The sequence below is a fragment of the Terrapene carolina genome, unplaced genomic scaffold, assembly GCF_002925995.2.
Source record: "Terrapene carolina triunguis isolate 2854851 unplaced genomic scaffold, T_m_triunguis-2.0 Scaffold95, whole genome shotgun sequence".
Taxonomy (NCBI): domain Eukaryota; kingdom Metazoa; phylum Chordata; order Testudines; family Emydidae; genus Terrapene; species Terrapene triunguis.
The window spans coordinates 4091301-4108892 of record NW_020664446.1 but is presented as its reverse complement, the minus strand read 5'-3'; the positions used below and the strand labels follow the sequence as shown (position 1 = coordinate 4108892).

The 17592-nt window shown below is 43.9% G+C and overlaps 1 protein-coding gene across 1 annotated transcript in view; it reads right to left on the bottom strand.

The window, feature by feature from the left end:
* The window catches only part of WBP1L (WW domain binding protein 1 like), a 68158-nt gene extending 50995 nt beyond the window's left edge, over positions 1 to 17163 (bottom strand). The window contains exon 1 of the mRNA XM_026651149.1: positions 17089 to 17163. Within this exon, the coding sequence (XP_026506934.1) occupies positions 17089 to 17121 (33 nt within the window). The 5' untranslated portion in view covers positions 17122 to 17163. The remainder of the gene's footprint in view (positions 1 to 17088) is intronic.
* Between the last annotated feature and the right edge of the window lie 429 nt (positions 17164 to 17592).

The following is a 17592-nucleotide window of genomic DNA, read 5'->3' as shown; positions in this document are numbered from 1 at the left end:
GAGCAGCCTCAGAAGCAGAATGACGCACCTAAAACAATAAATACTAATCCCCAGTGCAGATTCCACGCAACTGAATTTGGTCATAGAAAATGGGATCAAAAGGATCTGGAGAAATTAGGAATCATCCCACCATCATATCCAAAGTCCGGAGCAATTCTTAAAAGAATAATTGCTGTCAAGTTAAGAGAAAGAGGAGAGCAGAAGAAAGCCAGCATGTATAAAAAGTAGCCATTAGGCAGTGTTTTGTGGACACCTTAAAAATGACACACACAGCTTATTGATCAGTGTTATCATTAAACCATATATGGTACTCCATCCATAACCACTCCTCACTTAAAAGCTTGAGAGAGAAAAAAAGATAGGTATTAGAAAGCCAAGAAAACAAACATAATGGCTCTGACTGATAGACTGGGGGAGGCGAGGAGGGGGCCAGACCAAAGGGACTCCCACTGAGAATGCTCTACCTCCAGCCTCCAGACATTTAAATCAGCAAAACCCTTGCAGCAATGAGCAAATATACAATACTAGCTAGCATCTAGGACCTCCAGGAGAAAGAGGAACCAAGCAAAAGTAATTCTGTATACATCCACCAGGATCCGAAGATGAATCAACAAGACTTCAGGGTCAGGGTCAGCGGTATCAGACTGCTGCTGATAGATCTAAAAGGAACTGCATGGACACCCAACCTTTGTCTGAGACTAGAAGCTCACCAACCAGTGACTAGCATAGTCTCTTTGCCAGACCCAGGGTCAAACACTCAAGGAAGTCTGAGGATTCCATTATCTGCTCTATCTTTTGTAAGCGCCAAGCAGAAAGCGGGGGACTTTGGTCATTAAATACTTCCTTAGGTTTATTTTTGAGCTTCTCTTTCCCTATACATTCCCCCAGACCCACCCCTAAATTTAGTAAACATTATTATTGTGCGTTTTTAGGGGGGGGGGGGACCAAAATGGTCATTTTGTTTACTTCTCTCTGCATACCAGCACCATCCAGGGAGTCAAAGATATGCACGTGCCTGAGTGCAGACACAGATACAGTGGATGCTGGTTATGCACAACTTCTTGGTTTCCAGTAAAAAGTTGCCATTATCCAAGAGTTGTAAATAAATTAAGGTGTTTTCAAGTGCACGCACTGCATATATACAGTATTACAATTATACAATGATATACTACAACTGTCCTTACGAGTAAAACAAACATAAAAAATGTTGACATAGTTATAATCAATGCTCAAAGTGAAACAGCACACACATTTAAAAACACAATTTATCCAATGTTGTTTGCTAATATCCAGCATCCACTGCTCAGCTACTCACACTTGCTTAGCAAAGGGCTTATGTAGTGCCTCCAGAACCCAAACACCATCAGCAAAACACAGGTCCACATTGTGATGGGTTACCCCCCTCCCCACTCCAGGGTGCCACCTGATGTTCTGGGGTCCCACTGAGCCCGCCCGTTCCACCAGCCTGGGCTCCCTCACCCTGTCCTGTTGAGCCAGGCCCTCAAGCCTCCTCTGGCACACACACAGGCAGGGACACGCCCAGCTGCAGAGACAGACAGACACGGACATCAGCTCTGTATGGGAGGAATCAGCTAGGGGATTGCCCAGAGCTCCAGTTCACACCCCCTCCGGGGTGCAAACCCCAAATTGTATTGTCTTGCGCTGCACAGAGAACTGTACAGCGTAAGCTCATGAAAATCATCCCCTCCCTCAATGTGGAGGAAGACATACACAGCTTTTTGCCCTCAGTTATGAATTGCACAAACTGGTTTAGAGAAAACAAAATAAGTTTATTAACTACAAAGGATACATACCAGGGAGGGAGAGGAATTATTTCAGCTCAGTACTAATGTGGACACGAGAACAAATGGATATAAACTGGCCGTCGGGAAGTTTAGGCTTGAAATTAGACGAAGGTTTCTAACCATCAGAGGGGTGAAGTTCTGGAACAGCCTTCCGAGGGAAACAGTGGGGGCGAAAGACCTCTCTGGCTTTAAGATTAAGCTTGATAAGTTTATGGAGGGAATGGTTTGACGGGATAACGTGATTTTAGTCAATAGGTCAATAAAGTGCCATCGCTGGTAATTAGTAACAATGGTCAATGATGGGATATTAAAAGTTACTACAGAGAACTTTTTTCCGGAGGGTCTGGCTGGAGAATCTTGCTCGCCTGCTCGGGGTTCAGCTGATCGCCATATTTGGGGTCGGGAAGGAATTTTCCTCCAGGGTAGATTGGCAGAGGCCCTGGAGGTTTTTCGCCTTCCTCCGCAGCATGGGGCAGGGGTCGCTTGCTGGAGGATTCTCTGCGACTTGAAGTCTTTAAATCATGATTTGGGGACTTCAACAGCTGAGTCAAGGGAGAGAATTATTCCAGGAGTGGGTGGGTCAGCTTCTGTGGCCTGCATCATGCGGGAGGTCAGACTAGATGATCATAATGGTCCCTTCTGACCTTAAAGTCTATGAGTCTATGAACTCACAACCCTGGGTTTAGCAGGCCAATGCTCAAACCACTGAGCTATCCCTCCCCCCATGGTGCAGCTGATTGTGGCATGAAGACTGGGGGGGACTGGAAGGCCAACAGGCAACACAGGGGCTAGTTAGGACACAGCAAGCAAGCTATGGCTATGTTTGCGCATCGACAGAAAAGCGTTGTAGAATTTATACACTCTCCAGCACAGACAGCACTATGAGCAATGGGTGGAGGGGTTAAAAGCCCAGGTGATGGAAAATGCCTATACAAACATGGCGGATTGAAAACACATGAGGCAAAGGCGGCAGGCCAACATGGCAACACCCTCAATACAGCTGTATTATAATAGATCACACAATACTTACTGCAAGTGATCCCTTCCCCAGGTCAGGTATCTTCCTGTGATCCAGATGGTTCCTCTGGCTGTGAACTGGCCATCTCCTGAGTCTCTGGGACTGCATTTCCCCAATAGGGCTTGTACACACTAGTGCTTATTTTGACATAACTTAAGTCGCTCCGGGGTGTGGAAAAGCCACCCCCGAGTGAGGCAAGTTACACTGACCTAAGCGCCCATGTGGACAGCGCTACGTCAGGGGGAGACGCTCTCCCGCCGATATAGCTACTGACGTTCAGGGAGGTAGAATAATTATGCGGACGGGAGAGTTCTCTCTCATTGGCATAGAGCGTTTGCACTAGCAGTGCTACAGCCACTGTAGCAATTCTAGTGTAGACTAGCCCTTAGTTCATCAAGTCAACAATATCAGAGATTTCATTATCAGTCTCCTCCCTCTTGGTTTGCGCCTTGGTTGACATTGGTGGAGGGTGTCCTCAAAATGAAGGGGTTCAGCGGTAAGATTTCCAGCAAGTTGACAGTCCTATTCATTATAGACGCTGCAAGCTCTCCCAGAGGTCCTATTATTGTACTTCACACTCTTATAACTCAGTCGGAGTTCCTTTCCTTTATTGCGGCATTGGCTTAAGTCCCAGTTGTACCTCCCTCTTTCATTTGTTTAGACAGCTGCTTGTATATTTGTGCATTTCGGTGACTAGAATTCAGATGGGCCTGTACATGCTCCTCTCCCCTCAGGGCAATGAAGTCTTTGACCCCAGCCGGAGGCCACACTGCAGTACAAGTCTTGACTGATCAGCATTAAGGAACATGACAGCTTTGTGACCTCCACAAGAGCTGGAATTACAAGACACAGAACCTGCACCAGCATTTAAACAGGGAGGTGACCTCCAAGTAGGATGACCCCAGGCACTAGAGAGCACACATGTAAACAGACAGTCCAACCCCAAGCCAGCAAAGCAGTGTGGGATACCAACAGGAGGAACTGGCAGATGCACAACAGTTTGGGGTGGGTAAAGTCATCCCACGTCTCTCAGTAAATCTGCTTTTAAAGTGGATTGAATAATGCATGTTAAAACACCAGATGATAAGCAACAACAACAAAAAACTGACTGTGGAAGCAAGACCCTTTAACACGAAATAACGCAAGTTAACCTGCAACAAGTTCCAAGTGTAGACAAGCCCTTAGTTTCACCATCTAAACTGCAGATACTGAGGCAGAGAGGTGAAGTGATTTGCACAATAATGCTTCATAAGCAAGTCAATGGCAGAACCAGGATTAGAATTTAAGAATTCTTAATACCATCCTTGTGCTTTTCCTTTAAAGGTCTGACAATATACAAAAGAAAATATTTTTAAAGTGTTACAAGAGATAAAGTGCTATTTTAAAGTTCGCCCTCATGAAAATGTACCTCCTTTAAGAAAGCCTGGCTGTTCAGCCCCCTCTATTACCACAAGCTTTACACTAATCTCTAATTTGCATGTTCATCAAGATACTGCGCCCTCAAAGGCTCTTAGTTTGGAATTGACAAGATGTCTGGTTTTGGGGTGGGGATGAAAAATGCTGACAAATGCAGAATCAGCCAGAGGACTTTATATGCAATATTTGTACAATCCAGAGAACATTAAAAAAAAAACCTATTTATATAATTAAAGGTGAGACTTAAAGGTATAAACAAACTAAGTTTTACCCTGCACCCAGTGTTGAAAGAAAAGGACAATGACTTACAAAGATTATTGGAAAACACTTAAAGTGGTGCAAGAGACAGAAGTTTTCTTCATAAGAATTTTGACAAAGATCATGTGTGTCACTCATTTAGGAATCTATCCCAACTGTTTAAAAAAACTTGTAATGGCAGTTTAAGTGTTTAGGCTTCAAAAAAATTAGATTCCTCTATACTGGAGATGCAGGACAGGAACTTACAGAACCAAAATGGAGAGGGCTAGGACACAAATGGAGGAAAGACCTGAACAACATAACAAAACAGTCATTGGACTGAAATCCCCAGGGCAAGAGGCAACAAGCAGACCGAGCACAACATGGAAACGCACGACAGAAGCAGAACTGAAAGCCATCAAAATGATAACAGAAGAAGCTAAGAGTGCAGCAAGAGCCTGTCAGAGATGGAAGGTGATGGTGAAGACCCTATGTTCTGCATGGAACAAAGAGGCATAAGTCAGTCAAGTCACTCAGACGGGATATGCAGCAATGGCGCACCAGAAACACATCCAAATGTTTATTTTCCTCCAAGTGCAGGCATGTAACTCCATTAATACGAACACACCCATCATCTAAGGTCCCGGTAAGTTGCACAGCAGCCTATTAAGCGCCGTGCAGGCGCACAGGGGACCCAGCCCTGGCAGACCCGCCACAGCCAGGAGACAGGTGCCCCTCCCCCGGCCCGAAGCTAGCCCGGCCCCCAACTTGCCACGGTTGGGGGACAGGCGCCCCTCCCCTGGCCCGAACCTAGCCCAGATCCTGGCCTGCCACGGCAGGGAGAGGTGTCTTCCGCCCCCTCCAGGTGCTGCTGCAGGGAGAGAGCGCTGGGGGGAGTCTTCTCTCCCCACCATAGCCCCAGGGCAGCCTGCACCCCAAACCCCACATCCGCAGCCCCACCCAAGAGCCCGAACCACCAGCCGGGGCCCTCATTCCTCGCACCCTCTGCCCCAGCCCTGAGCCCCTCATCCCCTGGTCCCAGCACAGAGTCCACACCCCAACCCTCTGCCCCAGCCCTGAGCCCCACATCCCCAGCCCCACCCCAGAGCCTGCAGCCCGCACCGGAGCCCTCACACCCCTGCACTCCAACTCTCTACCCCAGCTCTGAGCCCCCTCCCACACTCCAAACCCCTCGGCCCCACACCCACCACATGAATTTTGTTATGTGCACCAATATGGAGGTGATGTGTCACACATCACCTCCTTATTGGTGCAGATAACAAAATTCATTCCGCACATGCGTGGGAAAAATTAGAGGGAACACTGCCCATCATCTATTTGCTAGATTCCAAAGGATCAAGGTATTCAGAGACCACAATACTGCATCTACACCATTCTTAGAGGGATAATGTGTTTTGAACATCATTTCTCCTTCCCACTCATTCCCCTCATGTTATGTGCTCAAGAATTGGTTTGGGGTTCATATTGTGACCTGTATTCATAATTTGACCTGTAATTGGCATATAGGATTTATCAGACCCTTAACTGATCATTTCTAGTATTCTCCCGCCAGCACTAGCCAATAACTGCTGTTTTAGAGGAAGGTGAAAAATATAACGCACGTACCCAGTTACACAATGCTGTACACGCAGGCAGTGGAGAGAAAATTCCTTCCTGATCCTTGTGGCCATTAGCTTACACCTCAACCCCTACCAATGTACAACAAGACATTTAAATGCGTGACATATGACCTAAGCATGGAACACCTGGAGTAACGATCAAACTTCTTTTTAACTTATTCTCACTGTGTGGATCAAATGAACAGATCTGCACTCTCTTACAGGAGAGGAGGTTAAGGAGAGGTTCCCTACTCAAGGGTTTGCAGAGATGTTCCCTGCCCAGGCTTCTCATAAGACATGAGGGGAGATCCCTGACCAGGCTGCCCCCAAATTCAGTAAATGCAGGCCAGACTCACCTTAGCTGGACTGCGTTGGTACTGTCGTCATGCTACTACCACCCGACCAAAGGCGCAGAAGGTCCTCCGCTCTCCTTCTCCAGCAGCTGTAGCCCCTGCCCCTTCTCCTTGCTACACTTCTCCTCCAAAAGGGGAGAGGGGTCTTGGAAGGATCGATGGTTAGGGGAAAGGGAAAAAAATGGGGCCCCCATTACAGTTTTCACAGGAAGGGAGAGAGAAGTTGAGCCTCCTAACCCTATGAAGAACACAGCAGCCTAGGGCCTCTTCTTCTTCCTCTGTCTGTGAAAACCATATAGGCCCCAGCTGCTTCCCTTGCCCTGAAATCACAATGGGCTCCCTTCCTCAGAGGCCTTGCTCTACTGCTTTAAAAGGGAAGGGAAAGCAGAGAGAGAAGCAGGGAGCCTAACTGCCAAAGATGGGTCACCTTCTCTTCCCAGCCCTGCTGGCTCCTGAGGTCTGTGGAGCATCACCTAAACTGGCAGTACAGCAGCATAGGAGGCCAAATCAGCTGTAATGCAGAATGTGCAACAAAATGTGGATGCTCAAGAGCTCTGGTTTGCATGATATTTGATAACTCCTTTATATTCAAAGCTAATAAAAGGTATTATTGCTCAAAAAAATTAGTCTTTACCATCCTGCTACAGTATTTGACTATAAGCCCCTGTTGAAGTGAATTCCCCAGGATGATTACAGTACTCGGACTATTCTGTTCTTTTTTTAAACCCAGGATTATAACCTGATGCTTTAGGGCAGCGTTTCTCAACGACCAACCCACGGACCCGCGCTGGTCCCCGAGATCTCCCTGACACAGTTTAGGAAGGCAGAAAGCCAGTCCCTGGTATCAAAAAGGTTGAGAAACACTGCTTTAGGGCATAGTATTCATTGGTGATAGCGGACGTTTATCCTTAATCCTGCTCTACCACTGCTTCCACTACATTTCTTTCCAGTCAGCATTGAAAACAAGACTGCAAATGGCTTGCAGAGGTGCTTTGTCACAGAAGTTCTGTTTTTTGTACTAGATGTATCATCAAGATACTAAGCATTCATCTCATTAAAAGATACCATGGCACTTTTTGCAAATGTAATGGTGTTAATTCCAGTATTTTTGCCAAATTCTAATCTATGTATTTACATTCCGTCTCCCTAATTTCCCACATCATTTCAGATGGATAAAATAGTCCCTCCAATTCCAGTTCTGAAGTGTTGTGCAATGTTACTGTGCACTATTGAAGAACTTCTGCATTCCACCTCAGAGGAAGCAGCATCAATTCCTGTATATAGTGTATAATATACTGTAAGCAAGCAAGATGGAATTTTCAAGGCACCTAACCCCCACTGAAAGTAAATGAGACTTGTGTCCTAAATCAATTGTCTCTCTAATATCCTGGGGCCAACACGGCTATAACACTGCAAACCTACCAATTAGGTGCTTTTGAAAATTCCACCCACAGTCAGTAAATGACTTTTGTAACCCTTTTTGAAGCAGAGATACTAAATTACTATGCATAATAGAAACCTTAGCATTTGTCTCACTGATTCAGACACTGCACAGTCTGCACATAACAGGTTCCCAGGGTCTTCAAAGACCCTGAATTAGGACATTCATTTTCTAAATACACTTCTACTGCTATCATTTTCCAGTTTCCAACAGTTCTAAACACTTCACAGGGAAGATAAAAAACAATTTTTTATAAATACAAATCTATCCAAGTTTTACAGGGAAATAAAGACCATTTAATGCTTTAGTTCCTCATTTTCTAAAATCTTTGCAACTGAAGACCACAGTAGGAAGATTTTTGTTTAAAGGCATTACACTGTATTATGTATGTAGAAGTCTCTCCATTCCCTATCATTTTGTTCCTGTAAGTGTATCTGTTTTGTTACAGGCCAATGAACACAGGTGAGTTTTGGCTGTGATTTGTTAACTCAGGGAACACAGCCTTGAAATCTTGATTAGCAATCACTTACCACACATGCCTCCTATCAGCCCAAAGCTATGTGGCAACAGAGAATTGAGATAAAGCAGCAAAGAGCAACACCACACAAAACTTGCCTCTTACCTCCCCCAATCTAAAAACACTCAAACTTATTTTTGGTATTACATTTTTCAAGTTTCAGCATGCTGATGTTTGTTAAGGAGGGTCTCAGCTTCAATCATTCCATTAGGTGAAAGCTGCCCACAGTGTTTTCAAGTGTAGAGAATGATGGGAAGGAAAATAGTTTTGGACTTCTTTGGTGACTTGCATTCATCCTTGTGAGGCAGGCAAGTATCTTCATTTCGCAGATGGAGAAAAGAGTCACCAGAGGTCAAAGGACTTGCCTCAAGACACAGAGCGAGTCAGTGGCAGAGCTAGGAATAGAATCCAGAACTCCTGATTTCTAGTCTCATGGCCTAACCACTAGATCCCACACTGCCAGTAAGAGCAAGGACAGGGATACAAGGACAGGTTAACTTAAGTTTTTTGTTTTTCTAATGAGACACACACACAGGAGATGCAAAAAAATTCCAGAGGAGACTGACAGGAAAGGGATCAAGATCCTGGGCTGATGAAGAGGAGCAAAAATGAGAAATTAAGAAAATAAGTTGGGAGCTTACTGTATTTTTGACACTGCAATTTGAAACAGACTTTGAGGTGAAATGCTACGTCCTGGCAAATGGAATGCAATCACTGGTGACGTAACATCTGCAAAGGCTATTTTATCTAAACTTCAGATCACAAGAGATTTAACATTCAAATACAGCCAAAATGACAAGAGAGAGGTAGTCTGAAGACCGTGCTATATAAATTCAGCCCTCCTCCCAAGCATTAACTGTTTGAAAAGCAGTCTGCAGACTGGCAAATGAGACACCCAGTAATGAAAGGAACTCATCATATAGATGGAGACATGTGTCATGCTCCTTGGCTCACATTCAAGAACAAAGACATGTATGAGTAGCCAAAAAGTACTAGATACCTTCCAAACACATAGTAAGACATGGTCCCTGCCCTAAAGAGGTTACCATCTAAAAGAGTTTTGTCTAAGGTTATTATCTTTAAACATTTAGCAGCCTGTTACACGACAAGATCCTAGGTTTTGCCAAATCAGCTCAGATCCGAGATCCATCTAGTTCAGTATCTTGTCTCTGACAGTGACTGGTATCGGATACTTCTCAAGAAGGTGAAAGAATCCTGCAGTAGCACACTTGGTATATTCTGCCCACAGTCTCAACCTGATCTGTGAGATTAGACCTCTTCGAACACTGGGTGGTTCCAGACAACTGGAACAAAGCTAATGTTGTGCCAGTACTACTGGAACAACTTACTAGGGGTTGTGGTGGATTCTCCATCACTGGCAATTTTCAACATCAAGACTGGATGTTTTTTCTAAGAGAAATGTTGTAATTCAAACAGGGAAGTCCTGTGACTAGGGTCCTAACAAATTCATGGCTGTGAAAAACACATCAAGGACCATGAAATCTGGTCTCCCACAATGAAATCTGGTATTTTGTGTGCTTTTACCCTATACTATACTGATTTCACATGGGAGACCAGAGTTCTCACATTGGGTGTCCTCACCAAAAAGTGAGTTACGGGGGGGTCACAAGGTTATTTTAGGGGGGATTGTGGAATTGCCACCCTTACTTCTGTGCTGCTGCCTTCAGAGCTGGGTGGCTGGATAGTGGCGGCTGCTGACTGAGGGCCCAGCTCTGCAGGCAGCAGTGCAGAAGTAAGGGTGGCAATACCATACCAGGCCATCCTCACTTCTGCGCTGCTGCTGGCGGCGGCTCTGCCTTCAGAGCTGGGCTCCCAGCCAGCAGCTGCTGCTCTCCAGTTGCACCGCCGCCAGCAGCAGCGCAGAAGTAAGGGTAGCAGTACCACAACCCCAGTACAATAACCTTGCGACCCCCACACAACTCCTTTTTGGGTCAGGACCCCTACAATTACAACACCGTGAAATTTCAGATTTAAATAGCTCAAATCATGAAATTTACTATTTTTAAAATTCTAAGACCGTGAAATTGACCAAAATTGATCATGAATTTGGTAGGGCCCTGCCTATGACCCATGACATACAGGAGTTCAGACTAGATGATCACAATGGTCCTTTCTGGCCTTCTAATCTATTAATCTTAGAGAATGGATTAAGCCCTGAAACATGAGGTTTAATATTCCTTCCAAAATCTGTTAGTATTAATCATAAGCACTGGATATTCATGATAAAATAAAATAAAATAAAAATTAATGGAGATATCCTATCTCCTAGAACTAGAAGGGACCTTGAAAGGTCATTGAGTCCAGCCCCCTGCCTTCACTAGCAGGACCAAGTACTGATTTTGCCCCAGATCCCTAAGTGGCCCCCTCAAGGATTGAACTCACAAGCCTGGGTTTAACAGGCCAATGCTCAAACCACTGAGCTATCCCTCTCCCCCATGATAGCCATATAAGTGTCCAATCTCTTTTTGAAGCTTGTTAAATTCTTGGCATCATCTTCTTGTGACAATCTTCACAGTCTAATTATGCATTATGTGAAAAATGTATTTTATTAGTTTTGCATTTTCCACATTCTAATTTCACAGAAGGTCTTGTGTTAAGAGACAGGGAGAAGTTTTTGATGTACCTTCTTTATATTTTATTTGTCTCTGTCACGGGGTAGGTACACCCCGTTCACAGGATAGCAGGTTGTGTGCGACAAGGGGTTATGGCTCAAGTGGCTAGAGTAGATACTACTGTTTTAGCCTATAAAGCAGGGCAGTGCGGCCTAGCAGCCGGAGTCCTTGGGGCTGCCCTTACTCTCAGGGCAGCGTGGCCTAATGGCCAGAGTCCTTGAGCAGTGCCCACACCCTACGATAGGTGTGGGCAGGGTACAGGGATCCGGGTCCACCATTCTCAACTGGGTCCAGACCCAGGGCCCTAAGAAACCGGTAGTCTATGGTTTGGCTCAGTTTCCTGTTTTAACAGTTGCATTCCCTGGGCTGCTTCCTACCTTTGTTTCCTGCTCTGTCAGTTCTCCTAAGGGTGTCGGCCTTCTGGCCCACTCTCATCCCCCAGGGTCAGCAGGGATTCCGCGGTCGACCCCACTGGCTTGGCCTCCATGGTCTGTAGAGCCAGCAACTCCCTGGCAGGAGCCCACAGCATACATCCGCTCTTCTCCTCAGCCAGCCCAAACTGAGCTGGGCCACTCCCTTTTATATCTTGTCTCCAGGCTGAGCATGCCCATCAGGGGTTAGGGGGCATGGCCTCTTCATCTCACAGCATGCAGTTAACCCCAGTGGGATCAGTGCAGGGGAGGTACACCCAGTCACAGTCTCCTTACTAAAATAAACAATCCCAGTCTTCTCAATCTCTCTTCACACCAGTTTTCTATATCCTTGATTATTCTTGTCACCATTCTCTGAACCCTACCTAATTCCGTGAGAGAGAGTACCTTACGCAACCTTCCAGATGAGATATCATTGATTAATGAAGACATTATAACGTTCTTCATACCATTCCTTATTCATCTTAACATCTTGTTTGCTTTCTTGACTACATATTGAGCAGAGGTTTTCATTGAGCTGTCTGCAATGACTCCCAGGTCCCTTTCATGCATTGATACCGTTAATGTAGAACTCCGAGGGGTATGAATAGTTAAATGGATTCCTCCAAAGTTCATTACTCTGCATTTATGAACACTGAACTTCGCTTGCCATCCTGTTACCTATTCACCTAGCTTGCTTAGATCTCTCCAAGTACACCACAGTCCTGTCTGGATTCAACGAGCCTAAACAGATCTCTCTCATTTGCACCTTTTGCTACCTTACTACTCATCCTTTCCAGATCAATAACAAACATAATTAGACAACACTGGACCTAGTATGAAACCATGATACACCCCACTATTAAACTTTTACCATTATTAAATTTGATTATTTAATCCTACTCTGTTTTCTGCCTAATATAATTTAAACAGCAAAAGGATAATAATCTTACATTTACTATATGTAATGCCTCGTACCAAAATGTTTCTGAGTAAATTGAAATATAAACTATTACATATACAAGAAACATCACAACTACCACTGAAACACAGCTACCACTCACATTAAATGTGACCCTGGTTTAATAATGTCAAGCAATACTATACAACAGGCAACCCAGGAACCAAACCCTGCAACAAACCCCGGTGCCAACTCTGTCCACATATCTATTCAAGGGACACCATCATAGGACCTAACCACATCAGCCACACCATCAGGGGCTTGTTCACCTGCACATCTACCAATGTGATATATGCCATCATGTGCCAGGAATGCCCCTCTGCCATGTACATTGGACAAACTGGACAGTCTCTACGCAAAAGAATAAATGGACACAAATCTGACATCAGGAATCATAACATTCAAAAACCAGTAGGAGAACACTTCAATCTCTCTGGTCACTCAATAATAGACCTAAAAGTGGCAATTCTTCAACAAAAAAAACCTTCAAAAACAGACTCCAACGTGAAGCTGCAGAACTGGAATTAATTTGCAAACTGGACACCATCAGATGAGGCCTAAATAAAGACTGGGAGTGGTTGGGTCATTACAAAATTTAAACCTAATGTCCCCAGTACTAATTTCCCTCCTACTGTTACTCACACCTTATTGTCAACTGTCTGAAATGGGCCACTCCCATTACCGCTTCAAAAGTTATTTTTCCTTCCTTGGTATCCTGCTGTTAATTGAATTGTCTCGTTAGACTGACCTCACACTTGGTAAGGCAACTCCCATCCTTTCATGTATTTATACCTGCGCCTGTATTTTCCAATCAATGCATCTGATGAAGTGGGTTCTAACCCACGAAAGCTTATGCCCAAATAAATTTGTTAGTCTGTAAGGTGCCACAAGGACTCCTCCTTGTTTTTTCAGATACCATTGTTACAAACAGTATAAGGGATTAGAGATGGATGTTTAGGAAGAGAAGAATTTTGAGAAGAATAAAATTTGGGAGGATTATTTTAGGTAGGCAGGCCAAATATCCTTTGATGGAATTTGGCCAGAATAATACATATATCCAGCAGCACTATACGGAGCCATTGGTTCAGAAGAGACTCAGAGGGAAGAATAAAAAGAACGAAGAGTACTTGTGGCACTTTAGAATCTAACACATTTATTTGAGCATAAGCTTTCGTGGGCTAGAACCCACTTCATCAGATGCAGGGAAGAATGCCACCTGCTGGATGATGTTGAGATTCAAGCCCTGACCTGGCCTGACCCTGCTTGGCTTGTGAGGTCTGACAGGATCAAAGAACAAGGTGCTATGGCTGACAGCCAGTTAGCTATAACCAGCCCCGCTAGAATCAAGCCTTATAAGATTTTTCTGGGTTGCATTTTTAAATACGTGGGGTTTTTTTTACTGTAGTGGATTCTCAGAAAGATAATTATGAGTCCAAGTTAAAAGCAGCCCCAATTACTCCAAAAAAAAAAAAACCCCAAAACAAAACAACAACCAAGGACTTACCAGGATACATTTTACATTTTCAAACCAGATTTTACATTTGCTGTATAGAAATAAATGTACGCCTCAGCTAAGATATCAGTGGAGAAAATCATGTAATACTATATATGATTCTGAGTTCACAGCCATGTATAAAAGAAGAATTTTAATTGATGGGAAAACATGCTATGCACAGGTGGACAGCCAGTTCAATTACGGTGCAACTATCACAATACTTTATCCAACTTGCAGAGTTACTTAGAGGTTCCCATTTTGAGCAAGTACAGAATGTACTTTGATCCCTCCTGTCTCCTGCCAAAGCTGCAGAAATCAGTGAGCCAAAACCAATAGTCTCAAAAGATATTGTGGCAGAGGTGTAATATGGCCTCCGGTTATACACAGCAGATTTCATTCCGAAGGATCTCAATGCACTTTTAAAGATATAGGAATAACTTCACTCACTGAATAAAAGTGAGTAGGCCAACAAAGGTCTTCTGGAGTCTAAGGCTATGTCTACTCTAGCATTTTTGTCAGTATAACTTATGTTGCTCATGGGGTGTGACAAAACACCCCCAAGTGACATAAGTTACACCAACAGCAGGGCCGGTGGGGACAGCGCTAGTCAGCAGGAGCCGCTCTCCCACCGATATCGCTACCGCCGCTCATTGGGGCTGGCTTAATTATGTCAATGGGAGAGCTCTCGCCCGTCAACATAGAGCAGCTACACAGGAAACATTACAGAGGCGAAGCTGCATCAGTACAGCTGTGCCACTGGAAGGTCTCTAGTGTAGAAGTGGCCTAAAAAGAAGGACCTGTACCCTCACCACACCCATCGGTGGATTATGGAGCTTTCACCTTGCTCTGATGTTTCAGGCACAGGCCTCTCTACCTGAGGCAGGATACCAGCTCGAACCCCAGGTGCTAAATGCAGCCTCACCTCAGGTGAAATGTGGCAGCTGTTTAACAGTGTACACCCATGTTATACAAAAGTTTAGAACGGGGGAGGGATAGCTCAGTGGTTTGAGCACTGGTTTACTAAACCCAGGGTTGTGAGTTCAATCCTTAAGGGGGCCACCTAGGGATCTGGGGCAAAATCAGTACTTGGTTCTGCTAGTGAAGGCAGGGGGCTGGACTTGATGACCTTTCAAGGTTCCTTCCAGTTCTAGGAGATAGGTATATCTCCATATATTATTAAAAAAATAGAAATGCCATACTATGATAATGCTTGACAATAGCTTCAACTGCAGAGCTGTTTTGCACTTAAAGCAGGGATTCAGCCTCCTTCTTATGTATAAAGACTAAAGAATATCATCCCCAAAATTAGAACATTGATTTTGAACTTGGCGTGAGACATTTTACAAGTAAAACCATTATACTGAGAAGACTTGTAAAATGTGTCCTTTAAGCTCTGTCAGACTGTTTTGTCTCAAATGATCTTAAGAGTGGAACAACACAGACTCTTCAAACTTTTCATATTAGTTATACCTCATTGAACTCTGTGCATAATTACAACTATATTCTGTCAAATGTAGCTTAAGCTAAGAAATCCATACATACTAGGCATAGAAATGTACAGAAAAAGCATTCAAACTACTTTTATTCTACCCTAAAGTGACATGATATAACACCACAGAATTATGATTAATGCATTTTAGAGTTTATGGTTCCAGATTTGATAAAGCGGATTTTTAGAAATATTTATTTTTCACTCCCCTCCCTCCGCCCCCCCATTTATGGTGTCACTACAGAGCAGAGTTAAAGAATCCAAACCTCAACTGTTTGATTTTCTTTTCAGTTTAACCTTAACTCTAAATTTCTTGATTTGTAGTGGGTTTTTTTGGATAACTACAATATTTTAACCCTTAATTTACTAATACATACTCTCAAAATTAATTCCAGTTTCCTGGATACAGTTGAAATTGCAAAGAAAGATCAAGGAGACAGAGAGTGGTTAAGCAAATTGAAGTCCAGATGGTATAGAGCAATAAAATAAGAGTAACTACAGGAAATTTTTTGGTAAAGACTACAAGCATCCTGGACTATTTTTAATCTGAAAATCAGAATCATCTGCAACAGAGCATGCTCTTGGGAACATTTGTTCAGTACAGGCTCAACACTAAGAGCTCAACGTACAGTACTGAATTACAACATTCCCTGCAATAATACCTCAACGTTCTTTAGGTCTCCCAGTGCAAGTGCTGCCCCATCCTAGCTTTAGCAATGTTATTTATAAGATCTGAAGGAATCACAAATATAAAGTGGTATAGATACAGGTGTACATGAATAAAATTTTGTTATAAACTTATTTTCAAGATTTCACATTTCTGACAACAATTCATCATAGGCAGTGAAATAAACCTAGGTGTTTGAGATGCAGAGGTAACCTAAGATCTAAAATAAGCAATGTAGCAAATTTTATATACATGAACTAAAACTATACAAAGGAAACTTACAAAATATCTTCTTGCCCCTATCTGGTCTCCACAGGAAATACCCACTACCAAGAACAGTGTACCTTCACCCATGAAATACATAAACTTTTTAAAGCAGCCCATCCACTCTCATGCTGTCTTCCTCCCCCTAGCCCCACTTCTCATATCCACCAAGGTCTATTTTGCTGTGGTATTGATTTAAAAGATTAGACGTACAAATTGCATACACAAGTAGTGTGCCACAAGTACTCCTGTTCTTTTTGCGGATACAGACTAACACGGCTGCTACTCTGAAACTTGCTTGTATTACCAGTGCCATGTCACCCTCACCAATTCCTTCTTGTTTGACACACATCGTGAGGCAGGGACTAACAGGTATCCTCTACTCACTTTACAGCAGCTACTACATCTTTGTTTGTATAACAAGGGAACACAGAGGTCCACAGTTTTCTAGAAATAATTCCTCCCCCTCAATGGCACACCGCCGTCCTCACAAAGTTGAAAAATGTATTTACATTATCTCCCAAAGGAAGTGTTAGAAGCCCCATCGCTTGGGTCAGTAAAACCAAACCAAAGACAGTCGAGAATACACAATAGGGTACAATTTTGCACTAGCCCCCACAGGAAAGGACACAAAGATTTAACAGATCTACAATTTCCATGGTCACAGATAGGCTGCATTTGAAAATATTTAAAAGATTCAAGATAGTCAGCACTCCAAAACAGCCGCCTTCATGCCACTCAGCAAAACAAGACTTTCAATCACCTTGGTAAATGTATACCATCCGGAGGAGATCATACATTTAGTGGTCAATTCTCCATCAGTTGGTCAAGACTGGGTGTCCTGAACAATATGTTTTGAGCTGGACGCATATCTGGGTGACAGTCCATGATCTGAGTTACATGGGAGGTCAGAATACAGGATCATAATGATCTCTTCTGGATTTAAACCTAATAATCTGTTGATTTACTGGGGGTTGGCTGGTTATTTCTCTTTTACCCAGGGTACGTCATACACCCAGCACACACAGGGAGAATGGCAGGGTAGGGCTGACATAGGGCAATGGGGGTGAGGTACAAGAACATGAAAACACAGAGGCAAAAAGATTCAATGGGAAGGGAAGCAGGGAGGGTTCAGATTCTTCTCCTGGGGAGCAATCTGAACGGTGGGGTGAGGAAATGAACAGCACAGAAACGAAGATGAGAGTAGTAACCTGATTAGACCCCTTTCCCGGGGATGAGGGGGGTACACAGGCATGGGGGGGGGGGG